General features: G+C 43.5%; 3 protein-coding genes across 3 annotated transcripts in view; 1 reads left to right on the top strand and 2 right to left on the bottom strand.

Moving 5' to 3' along the window:
* LOC140362067 (small ribosomal subunit protein uS7-like) overlaps nt 1-23,042 on the bottom strand; it is a 252,108-nt gene that overhangs the window by 171,249 nt on the left and 57,817 nt on the right. The window lies entirely within an intron of this gene.
* Nucleotides 3,455-6,404, bottom strand: LOC140361463 (LIM domain-containing protein 1-like). The gene is made up of 7 exons (XM_072447174.1): nt 6,193-6,404; nt 5,511-5,612; nt 5,282-5,349; nt 4,301-4,363; nt 4,102-4,235; nt 3,650-3,701; nt 3,455-3,571 (listed from the first exon to the last, which is right to left on the bottom strand). The coding sequence occupies exons 1-7, from the start codon at nt 6,218-6,220 to the stop codon at nt 3,488-3,490; spliced, it is 531 nt and encodes a 176-aa protein (XP_072303275.1). The 5' UTR covers nt 6,221-6,404; the 3' UTR covers nt 3,455-3,487.
* The window catches only part of cdcp1b (CUB domain containing protein 1b), a 28,766-nt gene continuing 27,387 nt past the window's right edge, over nt 21,664-23,042 (top strand). Inside the window, exon 1 of the mRNA XM_072448070.1 lies at nt 21,664-21,782. Coding sequence (XP_072304171.1) covers nt 21,686-21,782 — 97 coding nt within the window. The 5' untranslated portion in view covers nt 21,664-21,685. The remainder of the gene's footprint in view (nt 21,783-23,042) is intronic.

The raw sequence follows: 23,042 nt of genomic DNA, 5'->3' as shown, positions 1-23,042 counted from the left end.
GTTCCTAGTTTGTAAATTGTTCACAGACAATGGCAAAACAAACGACTCTGATTCTTAAAACTGCTTTGTTCTTTTAGCTAAAGCATGAAAAATCTGTATTCAAACGGCAGACAGACCCACATTAAATTCCATCCATCCATCCATCTTCTGCCGCTTTATCCGGGGCCGGGTCGCGGGGGCAGCAGTCTGAGCAGGGACTCCCAGACCTCCTTCTCCCGAGACACTTCCTCTAACTCCTCCGGGGGGATCCCGAGGCGTTCCCAGGCCAGCCGAGAGACATAGTCTCTCCAGCGTGTCCTGGGTCTTCCCCGGGGCCTCTTCCCGGTGGGACATGCCTGAAACACCTCCCGAGGGAGGCGCCCAGGAGGCATCCGAAACAGATTCCCGAGCCACCTCAGCTGGCTCCTCTCGACGTGGAGGAGCAGCGGCTCTACTCCGAGCTCCCCCCTTGTGGCCGAGCTCCTCACCTTATCTCTAAGGGAGCGCCCAGCCACACGGCGGAGGAAACTCATTTTGACCGCTTGTATCTGCGATCTTGTTCTTTCGGTCACTACCCAAAGCTCATGACCATAGGTGAGGGTAGGAACGTAGACCGACCGGTAAATAGAGAGCTTTGCCTTTCGGCTCAGCTCCCTCTTCACCACAACGGTCCGATGCAGCGACTGCATCACTGCAGCCGCTGCACCGATCCGCCTGTCGATCTCACGCTCCATCCTTCCCTCACTCGTGAACAAGACCCCGAGATACTTGACCTCCTCCACTTGGGGCAAGGACACCCCACCCACCTGGAGAGGGCAAGCCACCTTTTTCCGGTCGAGAACCATGGCCTCGGATTTAGAGGTGCTGATTCTCATCCCAGCCGCTTCACACTCGGCTGCAAACCGTCCCAGTGCATGTTGCAGGTCCGGGTTTGATGGAGCCATCAGGACAACATCGTCTGCAAACAGCAGAGATGAGATCCTGTGGTCCCCAAACCGGACACCCTCCGACCCCTGACTGCGCCTATAAATTCTGTCCATAAAAATTATGAACAGAACCGGTGACAAAGGGCAGCCCTGGCGGAGTCCAACATGCACTGGGAACAGGTCTGACTTACTGCCGGCAATGCGAACACAGCTCCTGCTCCGGTCATACAGGGACCGAACAGCCCTGAGCAAAGGGCCCCGGACCCCGTACTCCCGGAGCACCCCCCAAAGGACACCCCGAGGGACACGGTCGAAAGCCTTCTCCAGATCCACAAAGCACATGTGGACTGGTTGGGCAAACTCCCATGAACCCTCGAGCACCCGATGGAGGGTATAGAGCTGGTCCAGTGTTCCACGACCGGGACGAAAACCACTCTGCTCCTCCTGAATCCGAGGTTCGACTATCGGTCGGATTCTCCTCTCCAGTACCTTGAAATAGACCTTACCCGGGAGGCTGAGGAGTGTGATCCCTCTGTAGTTGGAACACACCCTCCGGTCCCCCTTCTTGAACAGAGGGACCACCACCCCGGTCTGCCAGTCCAGAGGCACGGTCCCCAAACGCCACACAATGTTGCAGAGACGTGTCAACCAAGACAGTCCTACAACATCCAGATACTTTAGGTACTCAGGGCGGATCTCATCCACCCCCGGAGCCCTGCCACCGAGGAGTTTGCGAACAACCTCAGTGACTTCAGCTTGGGTGATGGATGAGCCAGCCTCCGAGTCCCCGGTCTCTAATTCCTCTTCGGAAGACGTGACTGAGGGATTAAGGAGATCCTCAAAGTATTCCTTCCACCGTCAGACGACATCCCCAGTCGAGGTCAGCAGGCCTCCACCCGCACCGTAAACGGTGTTGGTGAGACACTGCTTCCCCCTCCTGAGGCCCCGGACGGTTTGCCAGAATTTCTTTGGTGCCGACCGATAGTCCTCCTCCATGGCCTCCCCGAACTCCTCCCAGGCGCGGGTTTTTGCCTCTGCGACAGCATGAGCCGCGGCTCGCTTGGCCTGCCGATACCCGTCGATGACCTCCGGAGACCTACAAGCCAGAGTGGCCTGATAGGCCTCCTTCTTCAGTCTGACGGCATCCCTTACTTCCGGTGTCCACCACCGGGTTCGGGGGTTGCCGCCACGACAGGCACCGGCGACCTTGCGACCACAGCTCCGAGCAGCCGCATCAACAGTGGAGGCGGAGAACATGGTCCACTCGGACTCAATGTCCCCAGCCTCCCCCGGGACTTGGGAGAAGGGGAGACCCTCACAATGCGCTTGGGTCTGCCAAGTCTGTCCGGCTTCCTCCTCCGCCAGCGGATCCAACTCACCACCAGGTGGTGATCGGTTGACAACTCTGCCCCTGTCTTCACCCGAGTGTCCAAGACACGCGGCCGGAGGTCTGATGACACGACAACAAAGTAGATCATTGACCTCCGGCCTAGGGTGTCCTGGTGCCATGTGCACCCTTGTGCTTGAACATGGTGTTCGTTATGGACAATCCGTGGCTAGCACAGAAGTCCAATAACTGAACACCGCTCGGGTTCAGTTCAGGGAAGCCGTTCTTCCCGATCACCCCTCTCCAGGTGTCACTGTCATTGCCCACGTGGGCGTTGAAGTCCCCCAGTAGAACAACGGAGTCTCCGGTCGGTGCACTGTCCAGTACCCCTCCCAAGGACTCCAAGAAGGCCGGGTACTCTGCACTGCTGTTCGGCCCGTAGGCCGCCACAACAGCAAGAGACCTGTCCCCCACCCGAAGGCGGAGGGACGAGACCCTCTCGTTCACCGGGGTAAACTCCAACACGTGGCGGCTGAGCTGAGGGGCTATCAGCAAGCCCACACCAGCCCGCCGCCTCTCCCCGCGGGCAACACCAGAGAAGTGGAGCGTCCAGCCCCTCTCGAGGAGATGGGTTCCAGAGCCCAAACTGTGCGTGGAGGTGAGGCCGACTATATCTAGTCGGTATCACTCAACCTCCCGCACAAGCTCAGGCTCTTTCCCCCCCAGCGAGGTGACATTCCATGTCCCCAGAGTTAGTCTCTGTGTCTGGAGATCTGGTCGCCGAGGCCCCTGCCGTCGACTGCCGCCCAGATCTCTCTGCACCGGCCCCTTATGGATCCTCCTGCGGGTGGTGGGCCCACGGGAGGGCGGCCCCACGTCGCTCTTTCGGGCTGTGCCCGGCCGGGCCCCGTGGGGTAAGACCCGGCCACCAGGCGCTCGCCATGGAGCACCCATCCCAGGCCTGGCTCCAGGATGGGGCCCCGGTGACGCCGATCCGGGCGACGTAAACTGCCTTGTTTGTGTTGTCATCATAGGGGGTTTCTGAACCGATCTTTGTCTGACCCGTCACCTAGGACCTGTTTGCCTTGGGAGACCCTACCCGGGGCATGAAGCCCCCGACAACATAGCTCCCGGGATCATTCGGGCACTCAAACCCCTCCACCACGTTAAGGTGTTGGTTCAAGGAGAGGCCACATTAAATTATAAAACGATTTATTATTACAAAGCTATTAACACAGTAAACATTCTACAGACTTTAGATGAGGTCCACTTCGCTGCCAAAGCACTCCACGTGGAAACTTCTGTTGAGAGAAACCACTCGGATACAGTCTGTCGAGCCCTGGATTAAAAGGAAAAGTAGTTTTATTATAATTTTGTCCACTATATTTGTCTCTTTGTATTGAATCGTGGAGTTCACCTCTGTTGGAAGGATTGGCATTTTGCAGGCAGCACATCTGGGAGCCTTCACTCTGAAACACAGCATTATAAATCACTTTTAGGGTGTTTATCCAGTTTATACATCAGCAAATTCCTTAAAGTTAACAAACGGTGGCAACTTAAAAGTTTGCAAAATCTTCCAAATTCTTCCACTTGAACTGAACACAGCCGACTAGAACAAACCTCCAAGTCAAGCTGCTGCAGCTTTATAATCAGATAAAATGAACATTATTGACAACACGGTGGACAAACTCACTTGTCGGGGAAGCTCTTGACACAAAACAAAGTGCAGATAGTAACAAAAGATGTGCATGCAATCACAATTAAGATAAGACAAGACAAAATGCCGTTATCTTCTACAGGGACAAAGCTGAAGAGAAAACAGTCTCGGATGTTGTTTGTGTGCTTTTTCAGCCTGTGCGTTGAACTGACCTGTGGTAGTCGCTGACGCAGTAGACTTTCTTGTTGTCAGTGTCCACAGAGAAGGGCTGATCCTCTAAACTCTGTCCACACACGACACAGCGGAAGCACGACGGGTGGTAGGACGTCCCACACGCCTGCAGCACCTTCAGCAGACACATTGTATATGGCATGACATATATACACGTGACGGTAAAGCCATGATACTTACATTGTCACTGATGAGGTGGCCACAGCTTGAACATACTTCTAACTTTGGATGGACTCCTGAGTACTGCAAGCAAACAAACAAACAAACACTTAATTGTTCCTGTAGTAAAGTTTAGGTTCATCCTTCAAACTTATATGAGCAGTAGGCCACAACTTGATGGATAAAAACCAGTGGCTTTTGTTACGTAAGAAAAAATATAGACACAGGAGCAAAAAATACAGTACTCAAGTAAAAGTATTGTATATATATGGCCCTCAGAGGCAGCTGTTGTTGTGAATTTGGGCCTTACAAAAACAAATTGATTTGATTTGATTTGATATAAACTACTGCTAAATCTACTATATTTGTAGTATTTTGTGCGGACTTTAGTCAAGTATTAAAGAGTGAAATCTGAAGATCCAGATGAGAGGAAATGTAGAATATTGATCTCCTCCAACTGTTAAAGTCCATATTGTTTGTCTAATTATGACTTAGTTTGGTGGGAGAGTACATGTGGTAAATATTCATCATGGTTTTACTTCCGTTAAGTTGCAGTTTGGAATTAAATTTTGACAAATCAAAGTAGACAATTACAGGAAGTAGAGTTGCGAGCTATAATCCCTCTGTGATATCATCGATTTACACTGAACTGACACGCTTGATAAGATAAGCCTTTATTTGTCCACACACTGGGGACATTTCAGGGCAGGTTCTTTGTTTAAGATAAGATAAGATAAGATAAGATATTCCTTTATTGTCCCACATGGGGAAATTTCATTGATGCAACGCAGGTAGATACAGAGGGAGATACAGAAGAAAAGAACAGATCACTTATAGGATGTTTGAAAAACACTCTCAGTAGAAGATCTCTTATAAACAAAAACTCCCATAGACAAAACCTCCCATTTCCCAACAAGGATTTTCGGGTTTGGATCGTTTATAAGACTTGCCTCAATAATAAATAATCCCTTGTGCAGAGATGTTTTACAGAGGGACACTCACCAAAAAGTCATCTTCACAGTAGATTTTCCCTGATATTGTATAAAACGGTTCTCCAGTCAGCATTTTACCTGAGAAAGTAAAGATGAAAGGTTCAAATTGAATGAAAAGTATGCAGTGTGTCCCCAGTTAAATAAAGCTGTTACTGATAAAACATGTAATGCTGCTGATTTATTCTTGATGACAAAAACACTGTACACGTCGGAGAAACACTTAAATCAGTGTAACTCACAGCAGGAGGAGCAGGTGAAACATTTGGAGTGGAATATTTGTCCGGCGGCTCGACACGCTCCGTCCGCACCGTGCACTGCCTCTCTGCATCTGCCGCAAGCTCCTGCACCAAAACACGCCAACAACACGAGAAACAACCTGACTCACCACGCATAACATGTTTTAATGTTTGATGTTGTTTCATGGGCAATTTATGTTTTATCTTTACTTCAAAGTATACCATATATATTTATATAAACCAAAACCAAAGAATGAATTTTTAATCAGGCTGCAACAAGTCAATCAATTAATCTCCGATCGATAACTGATCAATTATTGAAATTTTAACTGATTTAGTAACTGAATAACCGTTAACTGGTTCACACATAGGTTTCGAAACTTGAGCTGAGAAAATGAGTTCTGTGAATCAAATTGAGCCGCAATTGCTTGAAAATTACGTAGAACATGTGTAAATTTTATGAAAACGTACTGTATGCTCCACCAGATCCTCAAACAGCTTCAGCTTCATCCGGGTAGAAATATTCTCATCATGTGACTTTTGCATTCTAAACAACTAATCGATTAATCAAACGACTAATTGAAAATGATTGTTCCCTCTTTAATAAACAATCCGTTCAGTATGAGTTAACTCTTGTCTTTCATTAAAAGTGTAGTTATCATTGAGCATCACCGTGTGTTCTTACCAAAGCAGACATCGCAGTTGTCTTCCATCTCGCCCCTGTCCCGCCGAGCTCCGTCCCGTTTGGCTCTCGCCCCACTACTGTCTGCAGGGGCTAATTTGGTCCGGGCTCAGACAGCTGAAACGGGACTCCGGTCTGGACTCTGGTCTACAGGAGGTCTAAGGTTCGGGCTTAGACCCTCTGACTCCTGGAGGAAGTGTGTGACAGGCGCAGAACTGGTGTCTCTTACACTGAATCAAACACGGCAGGCTTTACGCGGGCCTGTTTACGGTTTAATCACATTTTATTCAGTTGAAATTATGATGAGTTTGCGCTTTTCAATGTTGTGTTTGTACATCAAAATTTTCAAAATTTTAACATAGTACACATGGAGTGACAAAGCCTTCTCCAGACGATCAAATCTATATCAAATTTAGTTTTTATTTATATATTTTCCTTCTAACGGTATTTTCCGGACTATAAGTCGCACCAGCCAAAAAATGCATAATAGAGAAGAAAAAAACATATATAAGTTGCACTGGAGTATGAAATCCTGTTGCAAGTGTGAAAATAACAAATAATATCACATCCGGAGTATAAGAATATAAGTATAAATATAAGTATATAAGTCGCACCCCGGCCAAAACTATGAAAAAGGGTGCGACTTATAGTCCGGAAAATACTATGTCTTTTCTGAGTTTTATTTGTATTTTTTGAGGAGGAATTGTGTAAATAACTATTTTTCAAAATGTTTTTTCCTCGTTATACTTTATCTCTGGCATTAAGAAATATATCAGCTGTTACAATGAAAAAAAGGGCTTCAATATTTTTCCATACTTTTCCTTATTATTCCTTGATTATCAGATCCTTGAGACTCGTTTGAGGGTAACGGCCCCGCACAGAGGCGTGTACAGTGCACAGACTTGAGTTACAGATGAGCTCATGGACTGAAGGTGTAAAGCCAAACCAAACTGTAAAATGTATTTGGGACCGCACCGTGTCAGGAGGCGTCTGCAGTATCAAACTGAGCAGTGCATCTGAAATGAAAAGCATGTTCTTCGATTATTAGTGACAACGAAAAGAACAGAACTTTACAATAGCGGCATGTTTATTGTGTGCATTTGTTCCGAGGCATAAACGCAAAATACAGATGAAACAAATAGGCCTATACAATTGAGACATGAGATCTTAAAAAGGAAGATATGCCGGGGAAAAAACTTGTGTTCTATTCAAAACTTCAAAAGACAAAGGGTGGGTAAGGTTTTAACACAAAAAACAAGAAAATTGCATGGAAATAGGAAATTGCATATTACTTCAAATAAAAGGATGAGCATTCATTTAAAAAATACTTGTAAAACGTGTTAAATAACAAGTTTAACACACGTAAAGCTTTCTATGATCACTGAAATGTTTACTGTATGTTTGTATTCCAACAAAACCCTTTCTCTTTCCTCAGAATTGTTACATCGCTGCCATCTTGTGGTGATACTCTGCCACCAAACACACTTCACTGTGATCTCGGTTTGAGAGCCCAATTTAGTCCTGACGTAGCCTTAGTTTGGTCCTGTTCCAGTCCTGGTTTAGTCCTGCAATCCAGATTTAATTTCGTGCTTGGCCCCAATTTGGACGTGAGGTTGACAAGTTAAAACATTCAGTTCAATAAATCCACATATCATCAATAATCTATTGACATATATTTACTGTGACTTAGTCGTTTTCCAAGTTAGTTAGATTTTAGACGAGGCGATGGCTTCAATTCTGTACATTTATGCCTTTTTATTTGCAACTGGTGGGACAAAATTAAGTCTAAGATTAGAGTATGATATCAGTAATGAAGGCACACATTTGGCCCCGAGTCTCCACAGCCGGACAGACAGCTGCTCCATCTCTCTCCACCCTCTCTGTGTCTTCTACCCCCCTTGTCCTCAACTCTCACTTGTCCTCTGTCTCTTCCTTCTGTCTCTCACTATCTCTCTCTGTTTCTCTCCCTCTGTCTCAAACGTTTTTATCCTCCTCCTCCTCCTCCAGACGCCCACTGTGCAGGCGGTCCGACTGGTTCACCGCGGTGAAGTTAGTTTCACGTTGGACGTTGGACATTCGCCTCCGCAACTAGAGCGGGAGCTTCCTCTGAGTGTGCCCCGCCTGCAGTAGCTCGACGCGGGGAGCTGCGCGCTGAAGTGCCGCTTGGTACGCCTAACCCTAACCCTAACCCTACTGCAGGCGGGGCACACTCAGAGGAAGCTCCCGCTCTAGTTGCGGAGGCGAATGTCCAACGTCCAACGTGAAACTAACTTCACCGCGGTGACTGGTTCTACCTCACCACACTCTGGTGACAGTTGGGTATAATATTTTGTCCATTAAAGAACTTAAAGTGATAAGTTTAATGAGGCACATTTGTGAAGATGAAGATTTTGACATCATGAAATTGAACAGTGTAAATGTAACCTAATATAAAACAGTGACTTATTATGGGAACAAATCCACCCAAAAACCTTGTATTCTATTAAAAACATTAAAAATATATATGTAAAAAAAAAGGTTTGCATTTTGCACTGTAGATTTAAATGAGGTTTTAACACAAGAATAATTAGAATCAGAATCAAACATATTTTTATTGCTATTGTCATTTAACAAAATTCCCTAAACAAGGAACATACTTCAGCAGTAAGGTGCAAAAATAAGAAAATTCCATGCTATAAATACATTATTTTAAAAACTGATTTGTAAAGAGTGATAAAAAAAAAACAATGTAACTTGTACTATGACCATTGAAATGTTTACTGTGAGGCACAATAGATTTCTTCTTTTCAGTTGTAATTTGCAGAGGCGTGATTTGCTCCAGGTGTTTTGTTCTCGACGTGAGGAATGTGTCAGAGGCGTGTGGAGACAGACCTTTGCACCAGAAAAATGTACAGAAAATAGACCTGCTGCCGCCGCTTTCCTCACTGCTGCGCTGCGACGCGAAAGAACTGCCCAGAATTTAACAAAAACACATGATATCAGTTGCAGATATCAAAACTAAAGGCTGGATTCATCACCTAATGGTTTGTTTCCTTTCAATTGATCAGTTCAAGGACAAAATCTCTATAATTTGTGGAAATGTGGCATATTAAGCTCCAACGTGTTCAAATGTCACTCAATAGCATCTGTGTAACATCACATTGTACAGGCTAATAGTGTTTTGAAAGATGTTTTCTTGTTGAGTTTTATGAAAGGTCCACTATGTAACATTTCTGCTTGTCTCAATGGAAAAGTGAATGCCTTGCCTGGAGTGCTTTTCACAGTGTGGCGCAATATTTCTTCATTAGAATTACACGCGGTTTTATTGCTTAAAAAAATACTTTACAACGTGATCTGACCTGTGACTTGGCCTGGTGTCGTCACTGCTTGTCTTCATGGAGATGGAGGAGTTTAAATGCCGTACTAGGGAACATTCTAGGGCACACCAATGAAGCTATTTTATATCATAATTATCTGCCTTTTGTATGAAATTGTAAGTGACACAGACGGAAGCGCGAGTCACTGGAGTCAGGTGCAAACGATGAATCCATAAATAACTAATAATAATAATAATGATAATAATGATAATAATAATGATGATGATGATAATAATAATGATGATGATGATAATAATAATAATGATGATGAATAATGATGATGATAATAATAATGATGATAATAATAATGATGATGATAATGTATAATAATAATAATAATGATGATGATGATAATAATAATGATGATGATAATAATGATGATAATGATGATGATAATAATAATAAATATAGCCGCAAGCGGCAATGATCGGCCCTCGCCACGCCGCCGCCACACCGCCGCCACGCCGCAAGAGGAGGGGGCGCTAACGCGCCCCAATTGTCCTTTTATCACGCCTACTGCTGAATCTGTGACGCTGTCACATGTTCTCCCCTTTGTTTTACCATCAAAAAGCAATTTTATTTTGAATTCTTGGCAAAATGTGCGGCTTTGCCGCACAGACACCGTGACTCTTTGAATGAAAATGTGGATAACTTTTGATGGTCCTGAAGATGAGTCTCACCAAATTTCAGGTTAATAGGGCTGACGCCCTGGGAGGAGTTTGTGAAAGTCTAAAGTGTAAACATGTTCTGGCCCCATTGGAATAACATGGGAGGTTTCGGTCATCGTTACGGCAACGCCATAACAATTATGACATGGGTCTCATTGACTTTTTTGATGGGGATGCTAAAATTGAGTTGTGTGTCAAATTTCATATAATTTCGCAAAACTAAACATTTAACCTCCATATAAAATCTGTAGGGGGCGCTGTGGCGCCAAATGAATTTATTTCACTTCAAGTAGGTTTAGGGCAAAGAGTTTAACAACTGATTCTAATTTGACGCAATTCGGACTTTATCTGCGCAAACGGCAGAAATTTTAAATATGGGAGATTTCTGAAATTTTAGTTACAGTTTGCGGCTTCGCCGCACAGAGACCGTGAGAGGTATCAATGTAATTTGGATAACTTTTGATGTCCCACTCCTCAGTAGCATTTTCACCAAATTTCAGCTTTTTAGGGCCAACGCCCTGGGAGGAGTTCGTAAAAGTACGACGTTTGGAAAGACTCCGAAGTCATGTTTAGCCATTTTTGAAGCAATATGGCCGACATTTGGTTCGGGGGACGGCGTTGCCGTAATAATATTTTTTACTTCTCTTGTCACCATCTACCTCTGCGCCAAATTTCATGATTCTACGATCAGATTTTTTTTGGGTCATTTCCCATCTCTCAATGCATTTTTGGTACATTTGGTGGCGCTGACGCGCCAATTTTTTTTATTTTAGAAAAGGGAAATAGCCAGAATGTAGAGAGGCACGATTTTTAGAGGTGTGCAAATTTTTGTGACTTTTCGTCAATGTTCACTGGGTGAAAAATAGGGGGGTTGGTCCCGAGAAGAAGAAAGAAAGAAAGAAAGAAAGAATAATATTCCGATGCGAAAACAATGTTTCCCATTTTTCAAATATCATAAACTATACATTTTCGGAAAGCGCTCGCGCTTTCCTACCTCATGGTGTGGGTCCCTGGTCACTGACGGGTACTTTCGATAATTTTGAGTGGGCTCCGCCCACTTTGTGTTTTTGGCCCTCTATACAGTAATAATGTTCAATTTTTGCATTACATGCTTATATGCACGGAACATGCAAGAGATGGGGAACGTATTCGTGAGCTACTTAGCGCAAATGAGTGCTTTATATGGGGATGACGACCGCTTCGCGGTCGTCATCCCAATGTAAAGTGCTCGTTTAGTGCGAACTTTTGCACGGGCTTCGCCCGTTTACAACGGTAATGTTCCATTTTCCTACAACTAATTAGTATGCACGGGGCGTGCATGAGTGGAGGAGTGCGTTAGTGAGTGTTTGGAAGTGGGCGAGCGCTTCGCGCTCGATTTCGTGCGCACTACGTGCGCACTTTCGCAGCCGTGCTTCGCACGGCCTTACGAGATTAATAGGCCTCTCGCCAGCTTGTGGCGCTCGGGCCTAAATATAGCCGCAAGCGGCAATGATCGGCCCTCGCTACGCCGCCGCCACGCCGCAAGATGAGGGGGCGCTAACGCGCCCCAATTGTCCTTTTATTACGCCTACTGCTGAATCTGTGACGCTGTCACATCTTCTCCCCTTTGTTTTACCATCAAAAAGCAATTTTATTTTGAATTCTTGGCAAAATGTGCGGCTTTGCCGCACAGACACCGTGACTCTTTGAATAAAAATGTGGATACCTTTTGATGGTCCACCACTGAAGATGAGTCTCACCAAATTTCAGGTTAATAGGGCTAACGCCCTGGGAGGAGTTTGTGAAAGTCTAAAGTGTAAACATGTTCTGGCGATTTCCCCATTGGAATTACATGGGAGGTTTTGGTCATCGCTACGGCAACGCCATAACAATTATGACATGGGTCTCACTGACTTTTTTGATGGGGATGCCAAAATTGAGTTGTGTGTCAAATTTCAGATAATTTCGCAAAACTAAACATTCAACCTCCATATAAAATCTGTAGGGGGCGCTGTGGCGCCAAATAAATTTATTTCACTTCAAGTAGGTTTAGGGCAAAGAGTTTAACAACTGATTCTAATTTGACGCAATTCGGACTTTATCTGCGCAAACGGCAGAAATTTTACATATGGGAGATTTCTGAAATTCTAGCTACAGTTTGCGGCTTCGCCGCACAGAGACCGTGACAGGTATCAATGTAATTTGGATAACTTTTGATGTCCCACTCCTCAGTAGCATTTTCACCAAATTTCAGCTTTTTAGGGCCAACGCCCTGGGAGGAGTTCGTAAAAGTACGACGTTTGGAAAAACTCCGAAGTCATGTTTAGCCATTTTTGAAGCAATATGGCCGACATTTGGTTGGGCAGACGGCGTTGCCGTAATAATATTTTTTACTTCTCTTGTCACCATCTACCTCTGCGCCAAATTTCATGATTCTACGATCAGATTTTTTTTGGGTCATTTCCCATCCCTCAATGCATTTTTGGTACATTTGGGGGCGCTGACGCGCCAATTTTTTTTATTTTAGAAAAGGGAAATAGCCAGAATGTAGAGAGGCACGATTTTTAGAGGTGTGCAAATTTTTGTGACTTTTCGTCAATGTTCACTGGGTGAAAAATGGGGGGGTTGGTCCCGAGAAGAAGAAGAAAGAATTAAAGCCGCAAGCGGCATCCAACGGCCCTCGCGGGCCGCCGGCCTTCCGACTCTGCGCTTTTGACTTGATAAAGATGGCACCCTTATTGTGTGTTGAATAAAAAAAGAACTTGACAGACGGCGACACATTGGACATGGCCAATCCAGTGCAAATGAACACAAGTGTCAGTCAAATTTGCTGCGCCGCCGCACAGAGACCGTAGCACTTGGAATAAAAATATGGATAACTTTTGATGCCCCGCTTGTGTAGATGATTTTTCCCAAAGTAAAGCTTGATCGAGCTATTGCCCACGGAGGAGTTTGTTAAAGTGTGAAGCGTAAATGTGAACATTTCAAGGATTTGGCGTTTTTCCCATTTGTGACAGTATATTTGCAGCTCCACGGCACAGAGACCGTACCACTTAAAATCAAAATATGGATAACTTTTGATGCCCCGTTTGTGTAGATGATTTTCCCCAAATATGAGCTTGATCGGGCAATCGGCCTAGGAGGAGTTCGTTAAAGTGTGAAGCGTAAAAATGTGGTGATTTTAGAGATTTCGCAGTTTTCCCATTTCTGACATATATTTGCGGGTCCGCCACACAGAGACCGTAGCACTTAGAATCAAAATATGGGTAAGTTTTGATGCCCCGCTTGTGTAGATGATATTCTCCAAATATGAACTTGATCGGGCTATTGCCCACAGAGGAGTTCATTAAAGTGTGAAGCGTAAATGTGAACATTTCAAGGATTTGGCGTTTTTCCCATTTGTGACATATATTTGCGGCTCTACCGCACAGAGACCGTAGCACTTAGAATCAAAATATGGATAACTTTTGATGCCCCGCTTGTGTAGATGATATTCTCCAAATATGAACTTGATCGGGTATTCACCCTAGGAGGAGTTTGTTAAAGTGTGAAGTGTAAAAATGTGGTCATTTGAGAGATTTTGCGGTTTCCCCATAGGGATAACATGGGATGTTTCTGTCATCGCTACGGCTACGCTTTACCAAATATGACTTTGGCTCCCATACTTTTATTTTGGGGATGGCAAATGAGAATTGTGTGCAAAATGTCATGTCATTTGGAAAAACTCTTGTTTATACGCCACTCTGAAGGCCAAATAGTCCAAATTCTGCGAAAAGTTTGCGGCTCAGCTGCACAGAGACCGTAAATGTTATCCATAAAATTTGAATAACTTTAGATGCCCCACTTGTCTAGAGGAGGTACACCGATTTTGAGATCGGTGGGCCAAACGCACTAGGAGGAGTTTGTTAAAGTGTGAAGCGTAAATGTGAACATTTCAAGGATTTGGCGTTTTTCCCATTTGTGACAGTATATTTGCAGCTCCACGGCACAGAGACCGTAGCACTTAAAATCAAAATATTGATAACTTTTGATGCCCCATTTGTGTAGATGATTTCCCCAAATATGAGCTTGATCGGGCAATCGGCCTAGGAGGAGTTCGTTAAAGTGTGAAGCGTGAAAATGTGGTCATTTTAGAGATTTCGCTGTTTTCCCATTTCTGACATATATTTGCGGGTCCGCCACACAGAGACCGTAGCACTTAGAATCAAAATATGGATACCTTTTGATGGCCCGCTTGTGTAGATGATTTTCCCCAAATATGAGCTTGATCGGACAATCGCCCTAGGAGGAGTTTGTTTAAGTGTGAAGTGTAAAAATGTGGTGATTTGAGCGATTCTACGATTTTCCCATAAGGATAACATGGGATGTTTCTGTCAACGCTACGGTTACGCCGTACAAAATATGACTTTGGCTCTCATACTTTTATGATCAGGATGGCAAATTAGAATTTAGTGCAAAATGTCATGTCATTTGGAAAAACTCTATTGTTTATAGGCCACTCTGAAGGCCAAATAGTCAGAATTCTGGGAAACGTTTGCGGCTCCGTCGCACAGAGACCGTAAAAGTTATCCTTAAAATTTGGATAACTTTAGATGCACCACTTGTCTAGAGGACGTACACCGATTTTGAGGTTGGTGGGCAAAACGCACTAGGAGGAGTTCGTTGAAGTGTAAAACATAAAAATGTGGTAATTTGAGAGATTTTGCGGTTTTCCCATAGGGATAACATGGGAGGTTTCTGTCATCGCTACGACTACGCCGTAAAAATTTAGGCATTTTTGTGACTGGATTTTGTGATCGGGACGGCAAAATAGAATTTTGGGTAAAGTTTAGACAATTTTGGTAAAACTAATTTTTGACCTTCAATGTTAATTTAAAGGTCACTCTGTAGGGGGCGCTATCGCGGCCATTTCAATTTTGTCAGCCTAAACTGGTCCAAACTAGAAAGTTTAACAACTGATTAAAATTTGGTCCTAATCGGACTGGTTTTGATCAAATGGGAGCAATTTTTAGATCTGCAATATTCCAAAATAAGTTGTCCAACTTTGCGGCTGCGCCGCACACAGACCGGTAAAGGTATCTCAAAAAATTTAATAACTTTAGATGCCCCACTTGTCCAGAGGACGTCCGCCGATTTTGAAGTCGGTGGGCAAAACGCCCTAGGAGGAGTTCGTCAAAGTTTGACGTGAACAAAATGACTAACACAGCGTATTTTCATTTTCAAAGGAAGATGGCGGCCATAGGGTAAGTCTGGGGGCGTGGCCACAATGATTTTTTTTGTTTGTCCTCACGAGAGGAATGCGTGTCCCGAATTTCGTAGCTTTACGTCAAAGTTGACCTCGGGGCGTCTCCCATAGGCGCAATGTATTTTGACTTTTGTCGGTGGCGCTGTTGCGCCATTTTTTAACGAAAAAAAAAATGGCCCAGAAAAAATAAAAATTTTCGCCGATTCTGAATTTTGGGCAAAGTTTGGTGAGTTTTTGAGCATGTTCAGGGGGTCAAATTAGAGATCAAAGCGCTGAAGAAGAACAAGAAAAATAATAATAAAAATAATTAAAGCCGCAAGCGGCATCCAACGGCCCTCGCGGGCCGCCGGCCTTCCGACTCTGCGCTTTCGACTTGATAAAGATGGCGCCCTTATTGTGTTGAATTAAAAAAGAACTTGACAGACGGAGACACATTGGACATGGCCAATCCAGTGCAAATCAACACAAGTGTCAGTCAAATTTGCTGCTCCGCTGCACAGAGACCGTAGCACTTAGAATATAAATATGGATAACTTTTGATGCCCCGCTTGTGTAGATGATATTTCCCAAAGTAAAGCTTGATCGAGCTATTGCCCACGGAGGAGTTTGTTAAAGTGTGAAGCATAAATTTGAACATTTCATAGATTTAGCGTTTTTCCCATTTGTGACAGTATATTTGCAGCTCCACGGCACAGAGACCGTAGCACTTAGAATCCAAATATGACTAACTTTTGATGCTTCCCTTGTGTAGATGATTTCCCCCAAATATGAGCTTGATCGGGCAATCGCACTAGGAGGAGTTTGTTTAAGTGTGAAGCGTAAAAATGTGGTGATTTTAGAGATTTCGCAGTTTTCCCATTTCTGACATATATTTGCGGGTCCGCCACACAGAGACCGTAGCACTTAGAATAAAAATATGGATAGCTTTTGATGCCCCGCTTGTATAGATGATTTTCCCTAAATATGAGTTTGATCGGACAATCGCCCTAGGAGGAGTTTGTTAAAGTGTGAAGCGTAAAAATGTGGTGATTTGAGGGATTTCGCGATTTTCCCATAAGGATAACATGGGATATTTCTGTCATGGCTACGGTTACGCTGTACAAAATATGACTTTGTCTCTCATACTTTTATGATCAGGATGGCAAATTAGAATTTTGTGCAAAATATCATGTCATTTGGAAAAACTCTATTGTTTATAGGCCACTCTGAAGGCCAAATAGTCAGAATTCTGGGAAACGTTTGAGGCTCCGTCGCACAGAGACCTTAAAAGCTATCCTTAAAATTTGGATAACTTTAGATGCCCCACTTGTCTAGAGGACGTACACCGATTTTGAGGTTGGTGGGCAAAACGCACTAGGAGGAGTTCGTCAAAGTTTGAAACAGAAAAATGTGGATATTCGAGAGATTTAGCGGTTTTCCCATAGGGATAACATGGGAGATTTATGTCATCGCTACGACTACGCCGTAAAAATTAAGGCATTTGTCTGATAGGCTTTTTTGATCGGGACGCCAAAATAGAATTTTGGGTAAAGTTTAGAAAATTTTGGTAAAACTAATTTTTGACCTTCAATGTTAATTTAAAGGTCACTCTGTAGGGGGCGCTATCGCGCCCATTTCAATTTTGTCAGCCTAAACTGGTCCAAACTAGAACGTTTAACAACTGATTCAAATTTGGTCCTAATCGGACTGGTTTTGATCAAATGGGAGCAATTTTTAGATCTGCAATATTCCAAAATAAGTTGTCCAACTTTGCGGCTGCGCCGCACACAGACCGTAAAAGGTATCTCAAAAAATTGGATAACTTTAGATGCCCCACTTGTCCAGAGAACGTACGCCGATTTTGAAGTTGGTGGGCAAAACGCCCTAGGAGGAGTTCGTCAAAGTTTGACGTGAACAAAATGGCTAACACAGCGTGTTTTCATTTTCAAAGGAAGATGGCGGCCATAGGGTAAGTCTGGGGGCGTGGCCACAATGATTTTTTTTGTTTGTCCTCACGAGAGGAATGCGTGTCCCGAATTTCGTAGCTTTACGTCAAAGTTGACCTCGGGGCGTCTCCCATAGGCGCAATGTATTTTGACTTTTGTCGGTGGCGCTGTCGCGCCATTTTTTAACGAAAAAAAAAATGGCCCAGAAAAAATTAAATTTTTCGCCGATTCTGAATTTTGGGCAAAGTTTGGTGAGTTTTTGAGCATGTTCAGGGGGTCAAATTAGAGTTCAAAGCGATGAAGAACAAGAAAAATAATAATAATATTTTTAGCAAAAACAATATAGCCGTTTCCACTATAACAACAAATTATACATCGTTTGAAAGCTCTAAGCCTTCCCGATGCCGCCATGGGGTGGAATCATCATTACGAGCGCTTACGCGCTCGTCACTCCCTATTCCGTCGGGATGCCCCGCCCACTCCCCATAGACTTCCATTGATTTGAGCAGATACAAGCATGGCCCATGCCTGCGGCATGGATTCTCGCATACGGGACAATGCCAGGAGGGTTTTTGAAGGAATGCAGCGCTTCGCGCTGCTGTTGTCAACAATTAGTGAATGGGCTACGCCCATTCACTAATTGTTGACTATTTCTGTCATAGCAGGAGTAAGTATGCATGATCCATGCCTTCGGCATGGGCTAGTTCACTGTACTTGCCAGGGGCGACGGGGCACCAAACATGCGGGCGCAGCCCTTCGGCAGCGTTGCGGGAGCAATAGGCCCTCCGCCCTGCTGGGGCTCGGGCCTAATAATATTCCGATGCGAAAACAATGTTTCCCATTTTTCAAATATCATAAACTATACATTTTCGGAAAGCGCTCGCGCTTTCCTACCTCATGGTGTGGGTCCCTGGTCACTGACGGGTACTTTCGATAATTTTGAGTGGGCTCCGCCCACTTTGTGTTTTTGGCCCTCTATACAGTAATAATGTTCAATTTTTGCATTACATGCTTATATGCACGGAACATGCAAGAGATGGGGAACGTATTCGTGAGCTACTTAGCGCAAATGAGTGCTTTATATGGGGATGACGGCCGCGAAATGTAAAGTGCTCGTTTAGTGCAAACTTTTGCACGGGCTTCGCCCGTTTACAACGGTAATGTTCCATTTTCCTACAACTAATTAGCATGCACGGGGCGTGCATGAGTGGAGGAGTGCGTTAGTGAGTGTTTGGAAGTGGGCGAGCGCTTCGCGCTCGATTTCGTGCGCACTACGTGCGCATTTTCGCAGCCGTGCTTCGCACGGCCTTACGAGACTAATAGGCCTCTCGCCAGCTTGTGGCGCTCGGGCCTAATAATAATAATAATAATGATGATAATAATAATGATGATGATAATAATAATGATGATGATAATGATGAATAATAATAATAATGATAATAATAATAATGATGATAATAATAATGATGAATAATAATAATAATGATGATAATAATAATAATGATAATAATAATAATAATGATGATAATAATAATGATGATGATAATGAATAATAATGATAATAATAATAATGATGATAATAATAATAATGATGATGATAATAATAATGATGATGATGATAATAATAATAATGATGATGATGATAATAATAATAATAATGAGGATGATAATAACAATGTTTATTTGTATAACACTTTTCAAAACAAGGTTAAAGAATAAAAATATAATTGGCACACATTTAGAAAACGACTGATGATGAAAAAAGTAAAATATTGTAGATTAATCATGATAATCACGTACACACCCACAAGACACATTCACGTTGGCCTATATACAAAAATAAAGATTCTTAATGTCAAGTCTGTGGACATTAATGGCTCATAGTTTGATATAAATTGGTGTAATAGTGACAGCTTTTGGAAACAGCCTGTGCGTAAAGTCTGTTGAGTGTGATTCATTTGGCTTTGATATGACAAACGCGTCCCATGTTTTCTTCATACGTCTGTTACATGTTATTATTAAGTCCTCTGCCTCCAACAAGACTAATTTAAGAAAGCCTACACTCTCTTAAATTAAGATGATTACTGTAAGTCACACATAATCAGAGGTGGAGAGTGCTCAATTACATTTACTCAACTTAAAGAAATTGTACTTTTCAGAGACGGTTTCTGACACTATACTTTTACTACTATTTGAGTAATATTTAGTTTGAATTAACAATACTCTTACTTGAGTTAAGTGACAAAAGCTTTATGTTGACAATATTAAATAATTTGAATATTTGTGTTTCTTACACCTTACCTTCAAATATTATATGTTTTGTTAATATTTGTGTATATTCCTATTCTGTGGAAATATTAGACTATTGGAATTTGTGACTTACTTAATATTTTCTCTGTCCGATAAGATGAACTCATAAATCAGGTATTAGTATACGTCCAAACTGTCAATAATTAGATTCTACAAATACTTATTTCTCTTAATTGAGTCATTATTTGGCTCACTCTTTTGACTTCTACGTAATCATATTGTAAAGTAATTTTTATGAGTACTGTAAATGAGGCGTTGGGAAGGAGACCCAATCTTGCGACCTCTGAAGGACTGTATAATTACTGGATATATATTTCCCTAATCTTCCCAGGTTGTCCGGCCAGAACAAAGGAGGACGTCAGCTTTGCTTATCACTCTTTATTTGCTTGAGGTTCGGGGTTAGATGTGTGGTTTGATGTTTGGTTTCTACAATACAGAAGTACAGTGAATAGTGGATATTAAAACACAATAATTCAATGAATATAGACAGATAAACATAGAATATACAGACAGTAAAGGTGTGAATAGTTTACAACGTTAAAACAAGTTCAAATGGGAAATAAACAGTATATAAGCAGCAACATTCACAACAACACAACAGAGCAATGATCTCCAGCCATTTTCTCGCCAAAAACTATAAATTCCGATCGTCCTTGAACGCATCACTACTAGCGCCAGCGTGCTGCGGAGTGATGCTGGCCTATGGGCCTTGAACGCATCGTCGGCGCAGATTACACTGCCGAGATGGAGCCGGATAAATAAGACAAACTAACTACAGGTAATGACTAATAGTAGCACAGTTAAAACAGACAAAGACGAAGCATTAGGAGGATTAAACTCACATTCTCAAGGACCAAACACACAGGAAAAGCACACGAGGAACGGGAAGCAGACGGAGGCACCGTGCCATACGAAGGGGGAAAACAACACAACAACTTTGCTAAACGCACAGAAGTCCCGTCAGGTGCTGAACTATGATTGGTGGAGAGTAAGAGGACGTGATTGGCTGGACTATAGCTGGAGATCAGGTTACAAATAGAGAATAGGAACGTAAAGAATAGCTCTAATAATAAACTAATAACTAAACCGGAGTGACTAACTAAATGATGGACAAATCAAACACTATATTTACATGCAAACACTAGACCCTTGTTAACAAGTACAAATTTGACCATTAAATAACCCCAAGATCATTCGCATATATTGGGACAGCCCCTATTATTTAAATATACAGTTTGGTACACTCTGATAGGTCAAAGTGCACATGGCAGATTCTCATATTTTTCTCTATATAACCTAGTCTAGTGGTTTAGTCCTTGTGTTTAGTACAGCAATGAAAATTATTATTTGTCAAATCATAACTATGTGTCATTTACATGGATTTGGGTTCTTGCTAACATCATGGTTGCTATGTAACAGTTTTCAAATTACCTCTACCTACGTCACATCTGCAGCGCTTACATCCAACCAGGAAGTAACGCTCAAACTGAGGAAAAATAAAGAAAATCTATGGCAAAAATAGGCAACGTTTAAAAAAAAAAATGAAACATCTTCTTCTTCTTCTTCTTCTTCTGCATTCGGGGGATCCACTGTTCAATGCCAAACATTTCTGGCATGTGTCGGTGGCGCGCGCATATAAATAGGACAAGCATTGTGCGCGCTGAGTCAGTCCAGGACTTCCACTATTATCCACGCATTGCATCTTCTCTCGGATTATTCCTCCTCGCGCGCGCGGCTCCCGGTCATGCTCCCGGTCCCGAACAGGTTCTTTTAACTCTCGCGCTTTTTGGGGACGTCTCCGGACCACGCCCTTCTCCGTAAACAGCGCCACGCACAGGTAACGCACAAACAGGAAGTGCCAACGAGCGGCGCGCGCGGGGGGTTACCGACCACCGCACCGGAGATGTGAGAGCGCGCGAGCGGCTTTTTCTGCCTCCAAAACACGCCGACGCCATGCACTGAAGCGTCACGTCACGTTTCGCCGGTTTGGAACGACAGCTTTCCACGTTTGCCATGCGTTTTTGTTGGAGTAAAGCGCTTTTTGGAGTCGCGCCACGGCTGTTGCTGCTGCTGCTGCTGCTGGTGCTGGTCCCGGTCCCGCGCGCAACAGGTAAAACAACGTGTGCTTCGGTGTAACGTCATCCCCCGCGCGAGCTCAACGTATCCATGAAAACGCCCTAATAACCGTAAAGTTTGCTCGGTGCAACCTGTTTGTGCGTAAAAGTGAGCGTAAAGCGACGCGGAGTCACGTTTCTACCACTAATGACGCAAAATGTACGAGAAATTAACACTTAAATCAAAGTAAAGTTGCACGATAACGTTGTGTTGTGTGACTTTAGTTCGTTTTAGTTCAATGCGTAATCTCTGAACAAAGCGTGCCGTATCTATTGTTCATCATAGTAAAGAAAATCCTTGTGAAATATAGTCTAAATGACAGAAATGATCACTTGGTTTGACAAAGTTGCGCCGTCTATATTTAATTGTGGCGAACGTGAGCTCGTTTTTAATCGGTGCCTAATGTTGAGTTGGTCCAAACAAACAAAATAAATTATTCATCATCACAGTAAAAATCACCGCGAAATATTAGGCTTTGTTTTGGCGTCAATTTGTCTGTTAAAGTGACCACAATGTTCTATTCTTTCTCAATTTTTACCCCAAATACACAAAATGTTGAAGAAATCATCACTTGGATTCGCAAAGTTGCACAATAGACATTTCTAATTGTGCATTTCTAACATGGCTTAATTTCAATCAATACATACTGTTTTGAAGCTCTCTAAACAAACAAAGCATCATTAAACCCATTCTACATCCTAAAATCATTGTGAAATATTAAAATTTCCCAGAAACAACTTCACCTCGCCCAAAGAAATGTGCGTAAAAGTAACATTTCCATTTTAACCATGGATAAAATGCTGTGTAGTGGTCTTTGCGCTGAAACCCCATTCTCTCACGTCGGAGGACAGTGCTTGACATAAATTCTCCATAATGTATAATTGATTGCGTTGGATGAAAGCACCGGGGCTCGTTGAGTGGGAGTGTGGAGCGAAATAACGCTTCAGCCCTTTCCCGACTTCTTTCCAAGACCTCCATTTTCAAAGGTTTATGAGGCGTTTATGGCGGAGCTTCCCCTTGGCTTGAATTCATCGTTACCTCATTAATGATTGACCGCCAATCTGCTCTAATGCGAAACCGGCACAATTAGGCCTTTTTCTCCCACTGACGGCAAACGCAACACCGTGGCAACGCACGCGACACTTTTGTGGGACGCTTTCTGTGGCGTTTGGAAGAACTCGAGCTCACCCTTTGGTTCGCTTTTGGCTGCGTCTTGTACAATTGCTGTGACAGTCAACGGTCGCTTCAAGTCCAA

The sequence above is a fragment of the Eucyclogobius newberryi genome, unplaced genomic scaffold (assembly GCF_026437365.1).
Source record: "Eucyclogobius newberryi isolate DKJ021-1_F unplaced genomic scaffold, fEucNew1.0.hap1 SCAF_16, whole genome shotgun sequence".
Classification (NCBI taxonomy): domain Eukaryota; kingdom Metazoa; phylum Chordata; class Actinopteri; order Gobiiformes; family Gobiidae; genus Eucyclogobius; species Eucyclogobius newberryi.
The sequence above is the reverse complement of the archived record's forward strand: the minus strand, read 5'-3'. Positions and strand labels throughout refer to the sequence as shown.

Excerpts from the sequence above, each read along its gene's own strand:
- LOC140361463 (XM_072447174.1), bottom strand. The coding sequence starts at position 6,220 with ATGGAAGACAACTGCGATGTCTGCTTTG. Across the intron at positions 5,613-6,192 it reads CAACTGCGATGTCTGCTTTG|GAGCTTGCGGCAGATGCAGA; the intron begins GTAAGAACACAC and ends GTTTTGGTGCAG. Across the intron at positions 3,572-3,649 it reads TGCCAATCCTTCCAACAGAG|GGCTCGACAGACTGTATCCG; the intron begins GTGAACTCCACG and ends CTTTTAATCCAG.